This window comes from Meles meles, chromosome 16 (genome assembly GCF_922984935.1).
Source record: "Meles meles chromosome 16, mMelMel3.1 paternal haplotype, whole genome shotgun sequence".
Classification (NCBI taxonomy): Eukaryota; Metazoa; Chordata; class Mammalia; order Carnivora; family Mustelidae; genus Meles; species Meles meles.
This window is the reverse complement of record NC_060081.1, coordinates 48991298-49009583: the sequence shown is the minus strand read 5'-3', so window position 1 is coordinate 49009583 and position 18286 is coordinate 48991298. Positions and strand designations below refer to the sequence as shown.

General features: G+C 38.4%; 1 protein-coding gene across 3 annotated transcripts in view; it reads left to right on the top strand.

Annotated features, from left to right (window-relative positions):
- PLCB1 (phospholipase C beta 1) overlaps nucleotides 1–18286 on the top strand; it is a 694978-nt gene that overhangs the window by 432893 nt on the left and 243799 nt on the right. For all 3 annotated transcript variants that reach the window (XM_045980928.1, XM_045980930.1, XM_045980929.1), the window contains exon 4: nucleotides 16116–16253. In XM_045980928.1, the coding sequence (XP_045836884.1) occupies nucleotides 16116–16253 (138 nt within the window). The remainder of the gene's footprint in view (nucleotides 1–16115; nucleotides 16254–18286) is intronic.

Below are 18286 nucleotides of genomic sequence, written 5' to 3'. Positions count from 1 at the left end.
CCACCCTCATAAAAGAGAATAGACTTAGAAATCAATGCTTTTGATAAAGTGCCTTTATAACTCAAGTGCCCCCTTCCACTACTGAATATAACAGTACACAGAAATCTGTGTTAATGTCTGTCTTCCATGGAAACTTATCCAAAATGTGTCACTTCTCATTAAGTCCCTTCAAAGGCTGTTCTTTAAATGTATATACTTCATTTGGCTTCCTTTGGCTACACTTTGATAAATATAAAATGACTTTAACATGGGAACACACACACACACACACACAAATACGTAAGGGATTAAAGAACAATGACCTAAAATTCATGGAAGAGGAGAAAGTGTAACAAATCTACTTGACATCTTGCTCTTCAAGTGGTTTTCGTGGTATTCAGTGTCCTGTCCAGAATAAAACAGAAATAGTTTGTTTTCTGTGGCCACTCCCTGGTAGATAAGACCTTTGCAATCAGCTTTATGATCAAGAGCAGGAATAGTCTCAGAGGCACCTCAGAATTAGTGGATGAAAACCCAAATGCATTATCATTTCATCTATTCCCCCGAAACCTGTCCCTCCTTCAGACATCCCCATTTCTCCTGACTGCACCATCGTCTTGGTTGTTCAGAATCTGGGAGCTATTACTGATACCTCCATTTCTTCATCCCCCAATACACAGTCTTATAGCACTTCAAGCTGATTTCACCTTTTCAACTCTGTCTTGCTGCACCACTCTACTTCCAGCCCTTCCCTCCTAAAATGCTGCAGGTGCCTCCCTACAATCTTTCTCCACATTCTAACAAATGGCATCCTGCAGTTACCTTGCTTTAAGCTATTCCTCTCTGGCTCAAGGGTTAAGAACTCCTTAACAAGGACAGTCCACATTTCTTTATATAGTCTGGTCCCCTATCTATCTCTCGGGTTCATTGCACCCAGGTTCTTTACTCCCTTTGAACTTTGCAGCTCTTCCTCCTACCACCAGGCATTTGCATATGCTATTTCCCTGTCTGAAGTGTGTCTTACCCCTCTTTCACATGATTAAGACTCTTCCCCATTTTTCAAAATTTCAGTTCATCTAGTACTTTTTTAGGGAAGCCCCCCTTATTCCATTAATTATATTAGGTCCTTCTAAGCTCTGTTACATTTATTTACAGACTCTTTGATTAATGCTTTGTTTCCTTACCTGATTGTAAGCACGATGAAGGTTTACAATATCTGTTTTATTTATCGATGTAGCTTCATCAACTATCACAGTGCCAGTAAATAGTAGATGCTTCATAAACATTTGTTCATTGAAAAAATAAAAAGCATGAAGGCAGATCCCCACAAACACTAGGAAAACTCTGAATGTTCTTCCCCAAAGAAACCTTTGGAGGAACATCAGGCAATAACAAAATGACCCTAGAGCAACAGATTCTCTAAGGAGGAGAAAGCCATGCAAGTCATTTTACCTTGAAGTAAAATGCCCTTATTACACTTCCCTTTGAGTTGGACTATCTTGTATTTGAAGGTGATAGTCCAGGACCCACCCCTATTATTACAAAGCCCAGGAAGCTGAGACCTTCCCAACAGGAGGACTTTTCTTGAAATACCCTGAGTGGGGACCTCTTTTACATCTCAGATCAGGCCTGAGGAGAGAGATCGGTGACAATAAAGCAATTGGGAAGCAAGTTTCTGCCACGATAAAGAAAAACCAAAGGTACCTAAAATGGAAAAAATGGGGCACCTGGGTGGCTCAGTGGGTTAAACCTTGGCCTTCGGCTCAGGTCGCAATCTCAGGGTCCTGGGATTGAGCCCCACATCGGGCTCTCTGCTTAGCGGGGAGCCTGCTCACCCCCGTCTCTCTCTCTGCCTGCCTCTCTGCCTGCTTGTGATCTCTTTCTGTCTGTCAAATAACTAAATAAAATATTTTTTAAAAATAAAATGGAGGGGCGCCTGGGTGGCTCAGCGGGTTAAAGCCTCTGCCTTCAGCTCAGGTCATGATCCCAGGGTCCTGGGGTCGAGCCCCGCGTCGGGCTCTCTGCTTGGCTGGGAGCCTGCTTCCTCCTTTCTCTCTCTCTGCCTGCCTCTCTGCCTACTTGTGATCTCTATCTGTCAAATAAATAAATCTTTAAAAAAAAAAATAAATAAATAAATAAAATGGAAAAATTAATGCCTGTAGAGATTTGGGGCCATGCTGTTCAAATGGACACGTTTCCCCTTTTCCCAGTACCATAGCAGTCTCTCTTCTAAGTCGTTTTTTTTTTTTTTAATCTTATTTACTTATTAGAGAGAGAAGGAGTGCACACGAGAGAGAGAGTGAGAAAGAAGAGAGAGCAGGAGCAGGAACCAGGAAAAGGGAGAAGCAAACTCTCCGCTGAATGGGGAGCCCAACACAAGATTCAATCCCAGAAGCCTGGGATCATGACCTAAGCCAAAGGCAGTTGCTTAACTGACTGAACCACCCAGGCACCCCTCTCTTCTCTGTTTTAACTTTTACAGACCACCTCTGGATACGACCAGTGATGTGCTGGAGCCAGGTCCTTCCAGCTGGTGATAATTAATTGCTACATTTTTGGTACATACGCTATGGGTTTTTAAACACAGCCATTATTATAAATCAAATAATGCAAATTTACAACTAAAATTGTATCTCAAAATTAAGGCAGTAAGTGTTCAGAATTCGTCACTTTCTAAATATATTATATTTTACCACTGTCTATGATCTTGAGGCTGTTTATACCTCTTGTATCTGTAGGGTGAAATGCTGTGTAATAGCATGCACAACACATCTCTTTACACTTTCTAATTCAGTGACGTCATTGAATAACTTCAAGCTGGCTGTGGTGCGAGTATTTACAGCATGAAAATCAGTAAATGCTACAAATCAAGGCTATGGGGCATTGTTCTTATTATTTGTTTCTTTGTGGTTTTGGTTTTTGTTGATTTTTTTTTTCTGTTGAAAGCCTTAAATGTGTAGCAGCAAACCATGAGAGGCACTCTATTCCCAGTTCCGTGCAATCCATTTTTTTTTTTTTTACTTAATTTTTGAAATTACCTAACAAAGTTAGGGAATCTCTAAATAGAAATGAAACTGTGAAACAATCCTCCAGTATCTTCTAAGCAGTATTGAATGGAAATCACTAAAGAGAAAAAAGGGAAAGTATATGAAATCCTCTTACTCCCACTTCATATACTGTTCTGTTTCTTGAGGATCTAAGACAGTGTTTGTTTTGATCATAAAGCAAATATTTTAATGAATTAGAGAAGTCAAGGAGTGGGATAATTTGAGTTAGTCCTTGATAACATGATTTGCGTTCTTATGATAGGAAACTAGGCAACATTACAACTCAGTCTGAAACACACCATGCATTAAATGTTGTCTTCCTAGGTTGATATAAAAACTTTTGATTTGCCAGGTTCCAAAAAATTTACAAAATTCCCTGAGGGGAAACTTTGTTAGGGGAGAGAAAAGATGGCTGAGAAGAGTGAGAAGGAGGGAAACAGGTGAAAAGATGGTAAGTGATATTTGAGAGCAGTGATAAAAACAATTGCCTAAAAATTAGTGTAGGTTGATAAGTGAAAATGCAAAGAAATGGCTAATAATGTCCTGGGAATACTTATGCATTTTTGCACCATTTTTGTGAAATTAAGAGCACTTCGAACTCATTGAATTCCCTTTTCATATCTGTTTAGAGTTGCACTGACAAAATTTCAGTGATGGTGTTAATGGCATGGAGATCTAATTAGCCTGCCTAATTTTACCAAAATAGACCACATTTGTGAAATTCTCAAGGTAATTTTTTCTCATGGAAAGTTGAGGTCTTAGAAATGACAATTTTGGTCTTCCTGTATAATGTTGGATGATCTTGATAGATGGATAGTGAAAATTTTAGAAGACAGTTTCTTACTTCCAAAGAGAAACGCCCACGTAAAAAGGCATATTTAAGATGCGGCTTATTTAGATGCTACTAGTTATTTCTTATAAAGTGGACATGAGACCTCCTCCAGACTTTGAATGGTAAAGAGCTTTATATCCCTGTGTTTCTGAAGGAATAATTACATTATTGATCTTTGCACATTATGGAATATCATTAACTCGTGTATCTAGAGTCATGGGAAGGAAAAGAGATGTAAATAAAACAGGGAGGTCAATCTGACAATCAAATCCTATTTTATCTTGAAATATTTTTAAAGCAAACACAAATTCACATCTGTATTTAGACACTTACAGATAAATTACCCATTTACTTCAGACTCCCTCAGTTATTTGTAGTGAACTGAAAGGAAAGGAAAATTTCTCTCCTTTAAACCCCTACAACCCTTGATAATTGGAATAAGGAGAAGATAGAGAGCTCATAGTTGTTCACTGCTACTTTTCATGTCGCACTTAAGGTTAAGTTAATCACGCCAGTCACCACAGAATATAGGAGTTCTTTCAGTCCACGTGGCACATTGCAGTTTGGAGATGTTATTTGGGTTACGACTCTAATGCTTTAAGGTGAACATGAACATGATTTAAGGTGAACGTGACTATCACACATATTACATGGAAGCCGGTCTGAAGCAGCAAAACACAAGTTGCCTCATTGTCAGAGCTAGTTAAATGTAGGAACCAGACACACAAAAGTTCTAGAAATGACTTGTCTTCTAGCACTCTTTGAATTATGCAATTATGCTCCCCATGGAAGAGTAAATTAAAGAAAATTTAAAAATTAAAATGCATGTGTTTAGAATATAGTCAGCCAAATATACACAAACCATACAAGTATAAATGTTAAATACAAATATATGTCTTCTTTGATAAATCATAACATAAATAAATATATATGTAAATATATATAGTAAAATATTCTGATGCTTGTACGAGATTATTCAGTAGGTACACGCATGCCATCTTTCATTTTCGAGCTACTGATTTATTTTTCAAGTAGTCACATCTAGTTATACGATGCCCTGAGCACTTAACATATAATTTATCATTTAGTCCCAGAACAGACTTTTAGTTTAAGAGGACACTACCAGGGCGCCTGGGTGGCTCATTTGGTTAAGTGACTCCCTTCTGCTCAGGTCATGATCCTGGAGACCCCGGGTGGAGCCCAATACCCCGGGTGGAGTCCCACATTGGGCTCGCTGCTTAGCGGGGAGTCTGCTTCTCCCTCTGACCCTTTCCCATCTCATGCTCTCTCCCCCATTCTCTGTCTCTCAAATAAATAAAAATAAAACTTTTTTTTTTTTTTTTTTAAAGAGAACACTATTAGAATCCTCATCCCACAGACGAACAAACTGAGGCATGGAAGGTTTAAGGAAACTTCAGGAGGCTGCATTGCTTTTAAATGGCAGAACTAAAACTCAAAGTCAAACAGGCATTCATATATAATTTCTACTGTCTCTTTCCAAGCGCTGAAAGTCTTTAGGGTACGCTTGGATTTTCCAGAAACTGCAAAGAGACCATTGTTTCTGTTTGTCTCTATTAAGGAATTGTTGGGCCTTTTTTTTTTTTTAAGATTTTATTTATTTATTTGACAGAGAGATCACAAGTAGGCAGAGAGGCGGGCAGAGGGGGGGGAAGCAGGCTCCCTGCCAAGCAGAGAGCCCAACGTGGGACTTGATCCCAGGACCCTGAGATCATGACCAGAGTAGAAAGCAGAGGCTTAACTCACTGAGTCACCCAGGTGCCTAGGCCTCTTGTGTGTGTGTGTGTGTGTGTGTGTGTGTGTGTGTGTGTGTGTGTGTGTGTGCTTGATTTAAACTTATGTTCTGAGATTCCAGAAGCCCATTTGGTACCACTTAAGGGCCATATATTAAGTACCATGTGAGGAGGCAGACATCACCACAAAATCAGGGGGAAAAAAATCTCATCTATAAAAGATGCACAGACCAGGGAGAACTTAATAAATGTATCTGCATTCTTTTAACAAATAAGCCTCTTTATTCTTCCAAAACTTGGACACAGCTGATATGGAGCCTTATTTAGAAGCACAAACCCTTTCCCGAAAGTTGAAGGAAAACAGAACGTGTTTCACCATCTCAGTGAGGGGATTAAAAGGGAAGGGACAGATGATGTCCAGTAGCCTGCTTTGCATGCACCATGACCCCTCGGGGCATACGGATCTTTAGGCACTGGAGTGCAGTGACTGTGCATATAAATTTTGCTGATGGTTAGGTGGAGGCATGTGTCAAAGAAGACATAGTTTGAAACATGAGTGACAAGCTCTCTCTACTTTAGAATTTTTAAGTTTGACAAATACTAACTAGATCTGGAGGAAGAAGCTAACAATTCCCACTGACTTTTTATTCAAAAGAAAGAAAGACACCTGCTATGTATTTCATGCATTTTAACTTTCAGTAAGGATGACTATACAAATGATGAATGAACTTAGCCGTTCAGCTTCCATGTTTTTCCAGGAAGACAAGTGGTGTCATTAGACCCTATTGTTTTCCTATTTTCATTTCACATTTTGGTTATTTTGTATTTTTATGAACTGTCTAAAATATCTCTATAGGAGATGGCTTGACTGGATGGGGATTTACGGAGGTTTATTCTGCCACATGAGCTATTTGCACTATTTTTATGTAAACTCCATCATTAGCTATGCTCTTTAACACGAGATGATATGCAAAAAGCTGAGATTTTACAATCAGATGTACTTGGAATCAAATCTCCCTTCCCCCCATCTTATAAAACTGGACAAATTACCCCCCTAAACCTCAGAGTTCTCATCTGCAAATTGGGGGGGAAATACCTACCTCTCAGTGTTAATTTGTGGGTTAAATGAAGGGGAAAATACAGAACAGCAAGAGTGGGTGCTTAACACATGACTAAGTTACTAATTAGAAGAAACTATTGCCATTATATTTATTATTTTTATAGAGAACTGAGTAGTTGGGAATTTTGTCTATTTGTCTGGATGAAATTCCTTCAAAAGCAGATCCCAAAGAATAGATGAAAATTAATCAAAATCAGGATGAAATTTTCTTATTTCATCCAATCACTACTTCAACAGTGTAACAGACATTGTCAGGGTTTCCCACCCCCAGAGGTGGCCCGCAGGATTCCCATTTAATCCTGAGAATGCTTTCTGGCCATAATGCAAGGGTGTTAGCACCCCAGGAGACACTCTCCATCAATGATAGATGGGATTTAACAGATCAATATTCCAGTTTCCAGGCTCCTTGGAGAACATTCTCAAGTGTGTGCTTCACAGTCTCTTGGAGTGGCCCTGGATGAATTGAGCCTGGATGGATGGATGGATTTTTGCTCAAAGTGGCAAACCCCCATTAACACATTAACACACTGTTTATTGGCTTTCTCTCCTCCTATCTCACTTTACCACTCCCTCATTGCCCTTCCTGTTACCACCTCCAGATTAATTTACCTGCATCCAGATTGTTCACTCAAGTCGGCTTCCTGGAACATCGAGACAAACATCCTATTAGCCAAGCAGGTGTACTGCAACCCGGCTCAGTAATACAACTTCTTGAAACAGACAGTGTTTGTCCCACTCTGGCAAATGTCCTTTGAACATCTCCACCTTCTGGGACTAACTCACTTTTCCCCAGGCGCCCGGGGAACTTTATGTTATTTCCCTTTTTCTGCTACTTCTGAGTGTCAGCTCCCTGACTGCCTCCAGCATCCTCTTTCTCGTTCTTTTCTTTCTAGCTTCTGAAAATACATGAAACCACACTCTGAGCTTTTTTTATGGAGAGGAGAAAAACATCAAACCCTTGAATTTTTAATCACTAGAATGCTATTTGGACATTCTCCTTGAATTTTATCTTGTGTCTGTGGCCATTCCCAAGGATAACCAAACTTTCAGCCACATGGTTATGTCCATATTCAAGGGAATATTTGGGGGGATGGTTGCCTTTATTTTTTTTCCAAACTCTCTCTTCTTTTTTCTTTTCTTCTTCTTCTTCTTTTTTTAGTTTTAGATTTGAAAAGCACATTAATTTTAGCGCAATCAATTCATGCCCGGCATCTTCGAACTACTTTATTTTGGGTGGAGATCCATAGGCAGGCCAATTCTATTTTCTTTTTTTCATCAGTCGATTTATTTGTACATTGAGGCTCCCCATGAGTGGAGTGGAGGCTGTCTTTACACATTAATCGACACGCTCTCTAAAACAAACATAAATGGGGGCGCCTGGGTGGCTCAGTTGGTTGGGCGACTGCCTTCAGCTCAGGTCATGATCCTGGAGTCCTGGTATCGAGTCCCCATTGGGCTCCCAGCTCCACGGGGAGTCTGCTTGTCCCTCTGACCTTCTCCTCACTCAAGCTCTCTCTCACTGTCTCTCTCTCAAATAAATAAATAAAATATTAAAAAAAACCATAAATGATCTTACAACAGTACCACTGTGAAATCTGAAGGACAATCCTCAATCTGTTCTTTGTTTTCTTTCTAGTATTTGCCCATGGTCACTTTCTTTGTCATAGTCAATGTGTTTTCCCCTTGCTCCCTCCATCTAAAGGAAAAGCTGAAAAATATTCAAACCTCCCTCACCTTTCACTTACAGAAAAAAATGCCTAAACAACATCCTCCAAGTCTTCCTTTCTGCATAAGAGAGGTTCACGGCACCATATTTCAGAGTTGTGGTCCATGCAAGAGGATAATGTTTTATCTAAAAAGGCTTGCTGGCTGTGTCAGCTGCCTGAGCTACTAGTACACCCTGACGAGAATGGCACTCCTCATCACATTCATTAAAAGGAGAGAGAAACTTTTGTTTTATTTTTTTAAGTTTTTATTTAAATTCCACTTAGTTAACATGCAGTATAATATTAGTTTCAGGAGTGTAATATACTGATTCAGCACTTCCCCCAGGGCTCGTCATGCCAAGTGCTGTTCTTTTTTTTTTTTTTTTAAAGATTTTATTCATTTATTTGACAGACAGAGATCACAAGTTAGGCAGAGAGGCAGGCAGAGAGAGAGGGGAAAGCAGGCTCCCCACGGAGCAGGGAGCCCGATGCGGGGCTCGATCGCAGGACCCTGGGATCATGACCTGAGCCGAAGGCAGAGGCTTTAACCCACTGAGCCAACCAGGCGCCCCCCAAGTGCTGTTCTTAATCACCTGTTCAACCCATTTGGCCCTCACCTTCCCTCTGGTAACCATCAGTTTGTTCTCTATTGTTCAGAATCTACTTCTTGGTTTGCCTCTCTCTTTTTTCCTCCTGTGATCATTTGTTTTGTTTCTTAAATCCTACGTATGATTGAAATTATATGGCATTTGTCATTTTCTAACTGACTTATTTCATTTAGCATTATACTCTCTAGCTCTGTTCATGTCATTGTGAATGGCAAGATTTCATTCTTTTTTATGGTCAAGTAATATTCCATTAGGTATGTTTATACCACATCTTCTTTATCCATTCATCAATTGATAGATATTTGGGGTGTTTCCATAATTTGGCGATTGTAAACAATCCTGCTATAAACATTAGCATGCGTGTATCCCTTTGAATTAGTATTTTTTTAATTTCTTAGGGAAATACCTAGTAGTGTGATTGTTGGATCATAGAGTAGTTTTACTCTTAACTTTTTGAGGAACTTCCATACTGTTTTCCAGAGTGGCTGTACCAGTTTGCATTCCCACCAGCAATGTAAAGGTGTTCCCTTTTCTCCTCATCTTTGCCAACACCAGTTCTTTTTTTTTTTTTTTTTTAATGTATTCATGTGACAGACAGAGATCACAAGCAGGCAGAGAGAGAGAGTGAGAGGGAGAAGCAGAGAGCCCGATGTGGCGCTCGATCCCAGGAATCTGGGATCATGACCTGTGCCGAAGGCAGAGGCTTTAACCACTGAGCCACCCAGGTGCCCCAACACCAGTTGTTTCTTACGTTGTTAATTTTAGTCATTCTGATGGGTGTGAGGTGATATATCCTTGTAGTTTTGATTTGCATTTCTGTGATGATGAGTGATATTGAGCATCTCTTCACGTGTCCATTGGCTATCGGTATGTCTACTTTGGAAAAATATCTATTCATATCTTCTGTCCATTTCATTTGGGGAATGTTGAGTTTTATAAGTTCTTTTTATATTTTAGATACTAACCCTTTATCAGACATGTCATTTTCAAATATCTAGGAGAGAAAAACTTTTAGAATGAAAAGTGCAAGAATAAGTATTGATTCCAAGGGAATCTGTTAATCTATCTTTTTTCCTTATTTTTTGAGAAGCAAATATTCAATTCAAGAGCTTCATGAAGAAACATCCTGGATATAAATCAATATCTTTCCTTTACAACAAAATATGAATAAAGCATAAAAAGAATTTGGTCTGTCTTCAAAGAAAACGTAGCTTTATATCTAAAAAGTTTTATATCTAAAAGTTTCTAAGTTCGCTTAAGTATAACAAGGAATGTGTCACGTTATTTCTGACTGTTTTACTGAGTGTTAATGGAAAGACTTTCATATACCTGATCCATTATATGAAAGATAAAGTTACATCCATATAACTGTAATTCAGGTTGAAAATATTGCATTAAATGCTGAGAATAAAATTAACCTAATATACAAATTGTTTCATAAACCTAAAATCCAATAAAGGTATGTTTCATGAGGATAAGTAAGGTTTCTTTTCTTTCTCTCTCTTTTTTTTTTTTTTAAGATTTTATTCATTCATTTGACGGAGAGAGAGAGATTACAAGTAGGTAGAGAGGCAGGCAGCAAGAGAGGGGGAAGCAGGCAAAGAGCCGGATGCGGAGCTTGATCCCAGGACCCTGAGACCATGACCTGAGCCAAAGGCAGACCTGAGCCACCCAGGCGCCCCTGGTTTATTTTCTACACCAAAATTTTCCTGGCGTAAAAAATGAAATGTAGGGGTGCCTGGGTGGCTCAGTGGGTTAAGCCTCTGCCTTCGACTCAGGTCATGACCCCAGGGTCCCTGATCAACGGGGAGCCTGCTTCCTTCTCTGCCTACTTGTGATCTCTGTCAAATAAATAAATAAAATATTCTAAAAAAATGAAATGTACAGGTCTTTGATATCTTGTGGATATCAATTATAGAAATAAAATAGCTTTTCTTTAAAAGTCGCATTAAAGAATAATGGTTAAAACCGGCTTTTTTAACTCTTTGAAAAATCATCCTTTGGCTTGTGTTTATCCCTTTCATTAATTTCCAATATTTTGAATGATACAATTAAAGTAATACCTTATGTCTCAGGTATAGAATGGTGTTTAATTTCTTCAGTGGGTTATTACCTGGAAACGAGAATTAGTAACTTTTTTTTTTAAAGATTTTATTTATTTATTTGAGAGACAGAGATCACAAATAGGCAGAGAGTCAGGCAGAGAGAGTGAGAGGGAAGCAGGCTCCCTGCCGAGCAGAGAGCCCGATGCGGGGCTGGATCCCAGGACCCTGAGATCATGACCTGAGCCGAAGGCAGCGGCTTAAACCACTGAGCCACCCAGGCGCCCCGAGAATTAGTAACTTAAGCAACTTTCTTTGCAACAGACATGAAGTAATCTAATCATGAATCCTGATGATTGAACGAAAGTGAGCTTATTCAGTGTGTCTCCATTTTGTAACTCTTAGGGGAATGGAAGTGTTCTCGGACTTAACTTGCACAGTGCAGTTAAATTATAGCTGCCAAAATTCGTGGCTGGTCTGGTTAATTCTCACCATGGAGACATATCTAGGATATTCTCTGGAGAAAGCAGGCCTTGAGTGATAGTTTAGTGAAAATATGAAATTCCGAGTTCATCTCTCCTCTTATTTTTTTTCTGAGCTATCTTCTTTAGTGTTCTTCAACAGAGAAATTGAACATTTTAACAGAATTGTAGAGATAGCTTGTTTTCTTCATAAAAATTTCAAGGGGGGAGGCTGGGTGGCTCAGTTGTGAAGTGTCTGCCTTTGTCTCAGGTTATGATCCCAGGGTCCTGAGATCAAGCCCAGCTTCAGGCTCCCTGCTTCTCCCTCTCCCTCTGCCTGCCGCTCCCCCTAATTGTGCGCTCTCGCTCTCTCTGTCAAATAAATAAATAAAACCTTTTTTAAAATTTCAAGGAATATATATCAACAGCAGCAACCAGGAAATGGGTTTGAGTCTGGCAGTAACCCAAGTAGGTAAACACCTCTCTGTAAACTGGGCAGGAGCTTCAATCAATAAGAAAATCTCAGACAGAGCTCCTGGGTGGCTCAGTCGGTTGAGGATCTGACTCTGGTCTTGATCTCAGGGCCTGATATTGAGCCCTGCTTGGGATTCTCCCTGCTTATTCTCCCCTGTGCGCACGCACACACACTCTCTCTCTGCCCCTCTCTCTCTCTGGAAGGAAGGAAAGAAGAAAAAGAAATAGAGAAGGATAGAAAGAAAGAAAATCTCGACATAAAATCCTCTGTAGAATAGATTTTTAGGAGGGGGTGATTTTCATGCAAATTGTCTGTAGGTTTTTGTTATTGTTACGATTTTAATTTCTTCTTTCTTTTTGAAATGCAGCCACTCATATCTCCAGACCTGAGACTGATGTACCCCAGAAACAACCATTATTTCAGATGTTTCCATTAAATTCCTTCTACCTATAAGGTCCTCCAAACACTTTTGTGCCTCTGTTTTTTATCCTTCCAGATAATTCCCTCTCTACCTATTCTCTGAGGGTCTCCTCTGCTAAAAACAGCTCAGGGCAACTTTTGGTACTTGATAGGACAAATATCTTTTTCACTATACCCTTCATATATCAACGTGTTCAATAATGAGACCAAGGTTTGAAGCCACCCTGTCACCTGGGGATATTGAGTTCAAAATGAGAAAACTCAGAGTATAGGCAAAAAGAAAAGTCAAGTCGTTTCTTAAGGGAGAGAATGCTAACATAACCCAAGTTTGATGTTGATTAAAAAAAATGAAATATAAAGAAAAGATATAGTTGTAAAGACAAATAAAATGATTAATGTAAGAATAAAAATTCGTATAATCAATTACCAAAAAAGGACATTAGTAAGGAAATTATTTATTATATACTTTGAACAATTTCTCTATTTACTTCCAGAATTACATAATTTTAAAATATTGTGGTTTCTATTGAAAAATTATTTCTAAAGCATTATTGTGCTTGCAGTTCATGCTCAATATACCTTTTTATTATTTATTCTACAACCATCTCAGATATAGAGAGATTTACAGAATGGTTTCTCAGATACCTGTTCCTCAGATTCAATCATCAGCACCATCATTTTGCTAGTCTGCCTTATCCTCCCAATCCCTGACATTACCTCCAAATACTGCATTCCACATTTCTAATTACATAAAAAATCCACTGTTTTTACAATTATATATAAACAGCCATTAGTGGTTTACTAATGTTTACAGAGATGTTGCAAAGATTTGATCATCTTAGAAATTCCTGTTGACCATACCTAATACTGTCTTTTTCCAGAATTGTTTTCTTTTTTTAAAAAAAAATTATTTATTTATTTATTTATTTATTTATTTATTTATTTGAAAGAGAGAGAGCATGAGGGAGAGGGCAGAATCCCCGCTGAGCAGGGAGCCCAATGCGGGGTTCGATCCTAGGACCCTGGGATCATGGCCTGAGCTGAAGACAGATGTTTAGAAGACAGATGCTTAACCGACTAATATACCCAAGCAGGCCCAGAATTATTTTCTATTCTGGCACCTTCTCTAGGTGCTCTCTACTTGCGTTGCATTCCTATAGCTCAAGGACAACTCAAGGGAACCCCCGACTCCCACCCCTTGTCCATGCAGTTCTGAGACATGGCAGTCTTTAATCAATCACTATATAATGAGTGTACAAAAGTGTTTTAAAAAGACGTGAGAATTAGCAAAGTAGTACAGACTGATCAGAAAATGGTCTGGTTTTAGGGACTGTGAGCCAGGAACCTCAGAGATAGACCAAATACAAATGAAAAATATATTTGGTCATCTGAATGACCAAATTTATTTTTCTCACAAATTACAATATCACAGATAGACTCTATAATCATTGATTCAAAAGTTCTGATTTATAATTTTAAGTTTCAGATGGTTTCTGAGGATTACCTTTCTCTTCCAAGTATACAAAAAAAATTAAAATTAATGATCATTTTCTTTTCTACATTTTGCTTCAAATGTGTTCAAAAACTATGATGCAAATTAACAAAAAAAATGGCAAACAAACAGACCACAAACAGACTCTGAAATACAGCGAACAAGCTGGTGGTAGCCAGCAGGGAGGTGGGTGGGGGGATGAGTGAAATAAGTGAAGGGGATTAAATACAATTATAATGATGAACACTAAGAAATGTACAGAACTGTTTCATCATTGTATTGTACACATGAAACTAATATAATACTGTATGTTATACTTGAATTTAAAAATAAATTTAAAAATCAGGATGCAATTAAGCATATATGAATAGCTAGAATCATTCATTAGCCTTCACAAAAAGTCCATTCTCCCTGAACCTTTTCCTCTACTCTTTCATTGACACTAGAATGCTAAAAATTTTCCTTTTTTGTTACTGTTTACTTAATAAAATTTTTCCTCTATTCCTCTCCTTTTCTAGGTCATGCAAATTGATGTTCTTGTGATAGCATTTGGTCTTTCTAGGTGGGCTGATGTACTTGATAAGTTCCCAACCTGTTAGCGGAGTTGAAGTTTCAGTTATAGTTGGCACACCTTTGAGATGGATTTTTCTCTCTTCATAACTTACCTGAAAATGTTCCTCTTTACATAGTCTAACAGAGGAGAAAGTTTTATTAACTAAGAGAGGATTAATGGCATTGAGTGAAATAATTTAGCTGGGAAAGTTTTTTTATTTTCTTTCTTTCTTTTTTTTTTAAGTCCATTTTTTCTTTGTAAGGATGCTATAAATAAAAACCTTAAAAAGGAGATCAAAATTAACCAGGTCCTGTTGGCCCAGCATTCACCTAAATAAATGAGAATAGAAATTTTTTCCTTGCTCAGAAGCTGGCTGCAGATTTGCCAAGTGATTGATTTGATGTTAATTTTCTGCATGGACTTCTCATTTCCTATGAGAGGAAAATGGAATCAGCCAAGGTGAATGAGTCCTATTTTAGGTCTTACTTTTAATTTGGGAGGTTCGCAAGCCTCCATTTTCCAGCAGGACTAGATATCCAAGGGATCCTCCCTCACGGTATCCTGAAGAAGGGAACTTACTCTGAAAAGACTGCAGAAGTTCTCTGTGTCCAAATCCCAGTATGTTCTGAGGATGGAATTGAAATGAACATATTGATGACAGTTGCCGCCATTTTGACCAGTCTAACAGCTTATTTCTTTACAACGGAAATCCGTGTTGGAGAAGGTCCAAGCTGTGACTTTCAGCCATGTTTCTGCCTCAGCCCTGGATAGCATCACCATGTTCTGTTTCTATAAGAATCACCTTCTTCGTCTTAATATGTCATGAATTGAGGACAGAGATGAGACTGTGTATTTCAATATGTGACTTGTGGGATGATTGGAGGGAATAAAGGGAGAATTATGGCACATAAAAATATGCTACTAAAAGATGTATGACAGAAAGAGCTATTGACTACGGACCATAATTCTTATTTTTTCCAGGTTTATTGAGGTATAATTACCATATAACATTGTGTAAGCTTAAGATGTACAACGTGATGATTTGTTGCACATACATATTGCAAGATGATTGCCACCACAGCATTAGCCAACATCCCCCCCACATCATATAATACCATTTATTTTTTGTGGTGAGAACACTTAAGATCTACACTGTTAGCATCTTTCTAGTATCTAATACAATATTATTAACCCTAATTCCCATGCTGTGCATTAGGTCTTCACAACGTATTCATCTTGTATCTGGAAGTGGGTAGTCTTTGAACAAAATCTCATTTTCCCCACACTCCCTGCCCCTGGTATCCACCACTCTACTCTCTTGTTTCTCTGAGTTCAGCTTTTTTTAGATTCTACCTGCAATATTTGTCTTTCTCTGTCTCATTCATTTCACATCATATAATGCCACGAGACCATAAATCTTGAGTAAAAAATTCTCTCTCTACAACCTTTCAGCAAGTTGCTTGACCTCTCTGGGCCATGACGGAGTTTGGGACTTCAATCATACTGTTTTTTAGTAAGAATAAAAGCAATTTTGTTTTGAAGGCATTCTAAGTCTAATACTTTTGGAACTATGCTACCGTATTGGAATCTCTAGTTATAGACTAACTTTTTTCAATGTTTATTATCCAGGACCCCAAGTTACGTGAACTTTTGGATGTCGGGAACATCGGGCGCCTGGAGCATCGTATGATAACCGTGGTGTATGGGCCTGACTTAGTTAACATCTCCCATTTGAATCTCGTGGCTTTCCAAGAAGAAGTGGCCAAGGTATGGTGGATAGAAACTTCTGGCCTTTGTCATCTCACTTTGAAACCTTGTGACATTGTACTGATCTCTGCAAGAGATTGAGTTGTTGTCATATTTAACATGTGTTAACGTTACATCTAAAAATAATTCAGCTGCCAAGTAGAAGTGTAATTCAAACACTTCCAAATAATGGCCCCTACTAAGAATTATGGATATTTTTCATTAGGCATCAGGCATTTGATATAATTTCTTTGCAGAAGAAAATATAGGTGAAACCACTTTTTACTTCACTTAAACACCTTGTCCCCACAAGTCTCTCTTAGCCTCATCCCAGACCACTTCTGACTCCATCTCTTTTTCAACCCTCTCCTTGAGAGCAGACTTCCCTAGCACCTTATTAACCTCTTTTAACCTACGTACCCCCTAGCCCACCACCATGCACATGGTCGCTGCTCAAAGAATATGAGAAGAAATGAAACAATTTTGAAACAACAATTTCAAATAATGACAATAAATAACACTTATTCAGTTATGGACTAGAATAATAAATTAGATGGAGCATCTCCATTAAGCACTTGCTAATTTACTAGCCTAGAAGGCCTTTCAGATACATGCAGAAATAACTAGAATAGAGCAAGATCTATCAAACCAGAAGCCATCAATTTCTGGGAACCCAGGCTCCACTTTGAGACTTTCTCTGGAATAGTCCAATTGCCATGAAATGAAATGAACATATCAAAAAGAATGGCTCTCTTTTTTCATGTTTACAGTTCACAGGATAGAAATGATGATCCTTACCCTTCATACCTTCCCTTCAAGAGTTAAGAATATGAATCAAAGAATACTTTTAAGTCTGTATGTCATATCTGTGCCCTTATAGAACTTCTCGTGTCAAGGATCACAGCTATAGGGCCAAGCCAGTCATCATTATGATCTATAAATTTTTAACCCTCGGTGGCCTGACAGCTCTCTGAGCTACACCAGAAATAATGACCTGACCTCTAATTTTTTAGTGATTATGGTAGAGGCTTATTTCCAATGTTTACATGATATCAGTCTTCTTACAAAGGAATGAACGAAATGCCAACCAGTTTTAACAGTGTGAGGTCTTTAGAAACTACTTTCCAAGCCTGTGTTACAGACCTACTCTATTTTCCCTCTTTGAGAACCAAGTCATCCATTTGCTTCTAGAGGATACCTCAGATGTTTGGAGAGACTTCAGTTTTATGAAACATTCAGTGTGGCAGCGTTATACTTGCCTAGCAAGAGTTCTCATTCTGGCATAATGTTGGTAATCTGTGAGTTTACATACTTCATTTCTCAGTATATGGATGGATCGATAGATGGATGAGCATGGATAAATAAATAGTAATGATTTGCAAAATATCTTTAAAATATCTTTCCCCAAAGGTAGCCATATTCAGTTATAAAAATCACCAATTCAGGAGATTCTTTAACTCTCAAAAACATTCAGTAAATGACAGTGACTTTCAGGGAGGCTTTTACTAAGAGTGAATATAGATTTTATATTATAAGCCAATCTACATATCTTATTAAACCTTTATTATTATTAAACATTAAACCTTTGTGCAGTTATGTTTAAAACATATTCAATTTCCTCCTCTCTGTGCACTCCTACCCACTAATTTTCTTTAGGGATTTTGATGTCTGAGCCATGTAATATTCCCCGTCAGGACTGCATCTGTAGACATCTTCCCAGGAGCAACTTGATGTTTCTGGTATAATTAATGAAGCTACAGATTATGTTTTGCCTTTCCTGCCTTCCCAGTAGGGTAATTTATTCCCCCCACTGAAACTGCTCAGTCAGAAGGTTAAGATTTGCAAACACCATTTTACTCTGAAAACTTACTTTTCCTCCTTCTAATTGTCAGTATCGTCTCATAACATCACACCTTTTATTTAATCTCTGGGGCCAATGTACATGATGCTTTGTGTAGTGTGAACACCAAAGGAGACAGCCTCTCTCATTATGTAGAATGCCTGACAGAAACCTGAGCTGCTTTGAAACTCGAATGTCTCCAGAAGAAATTATT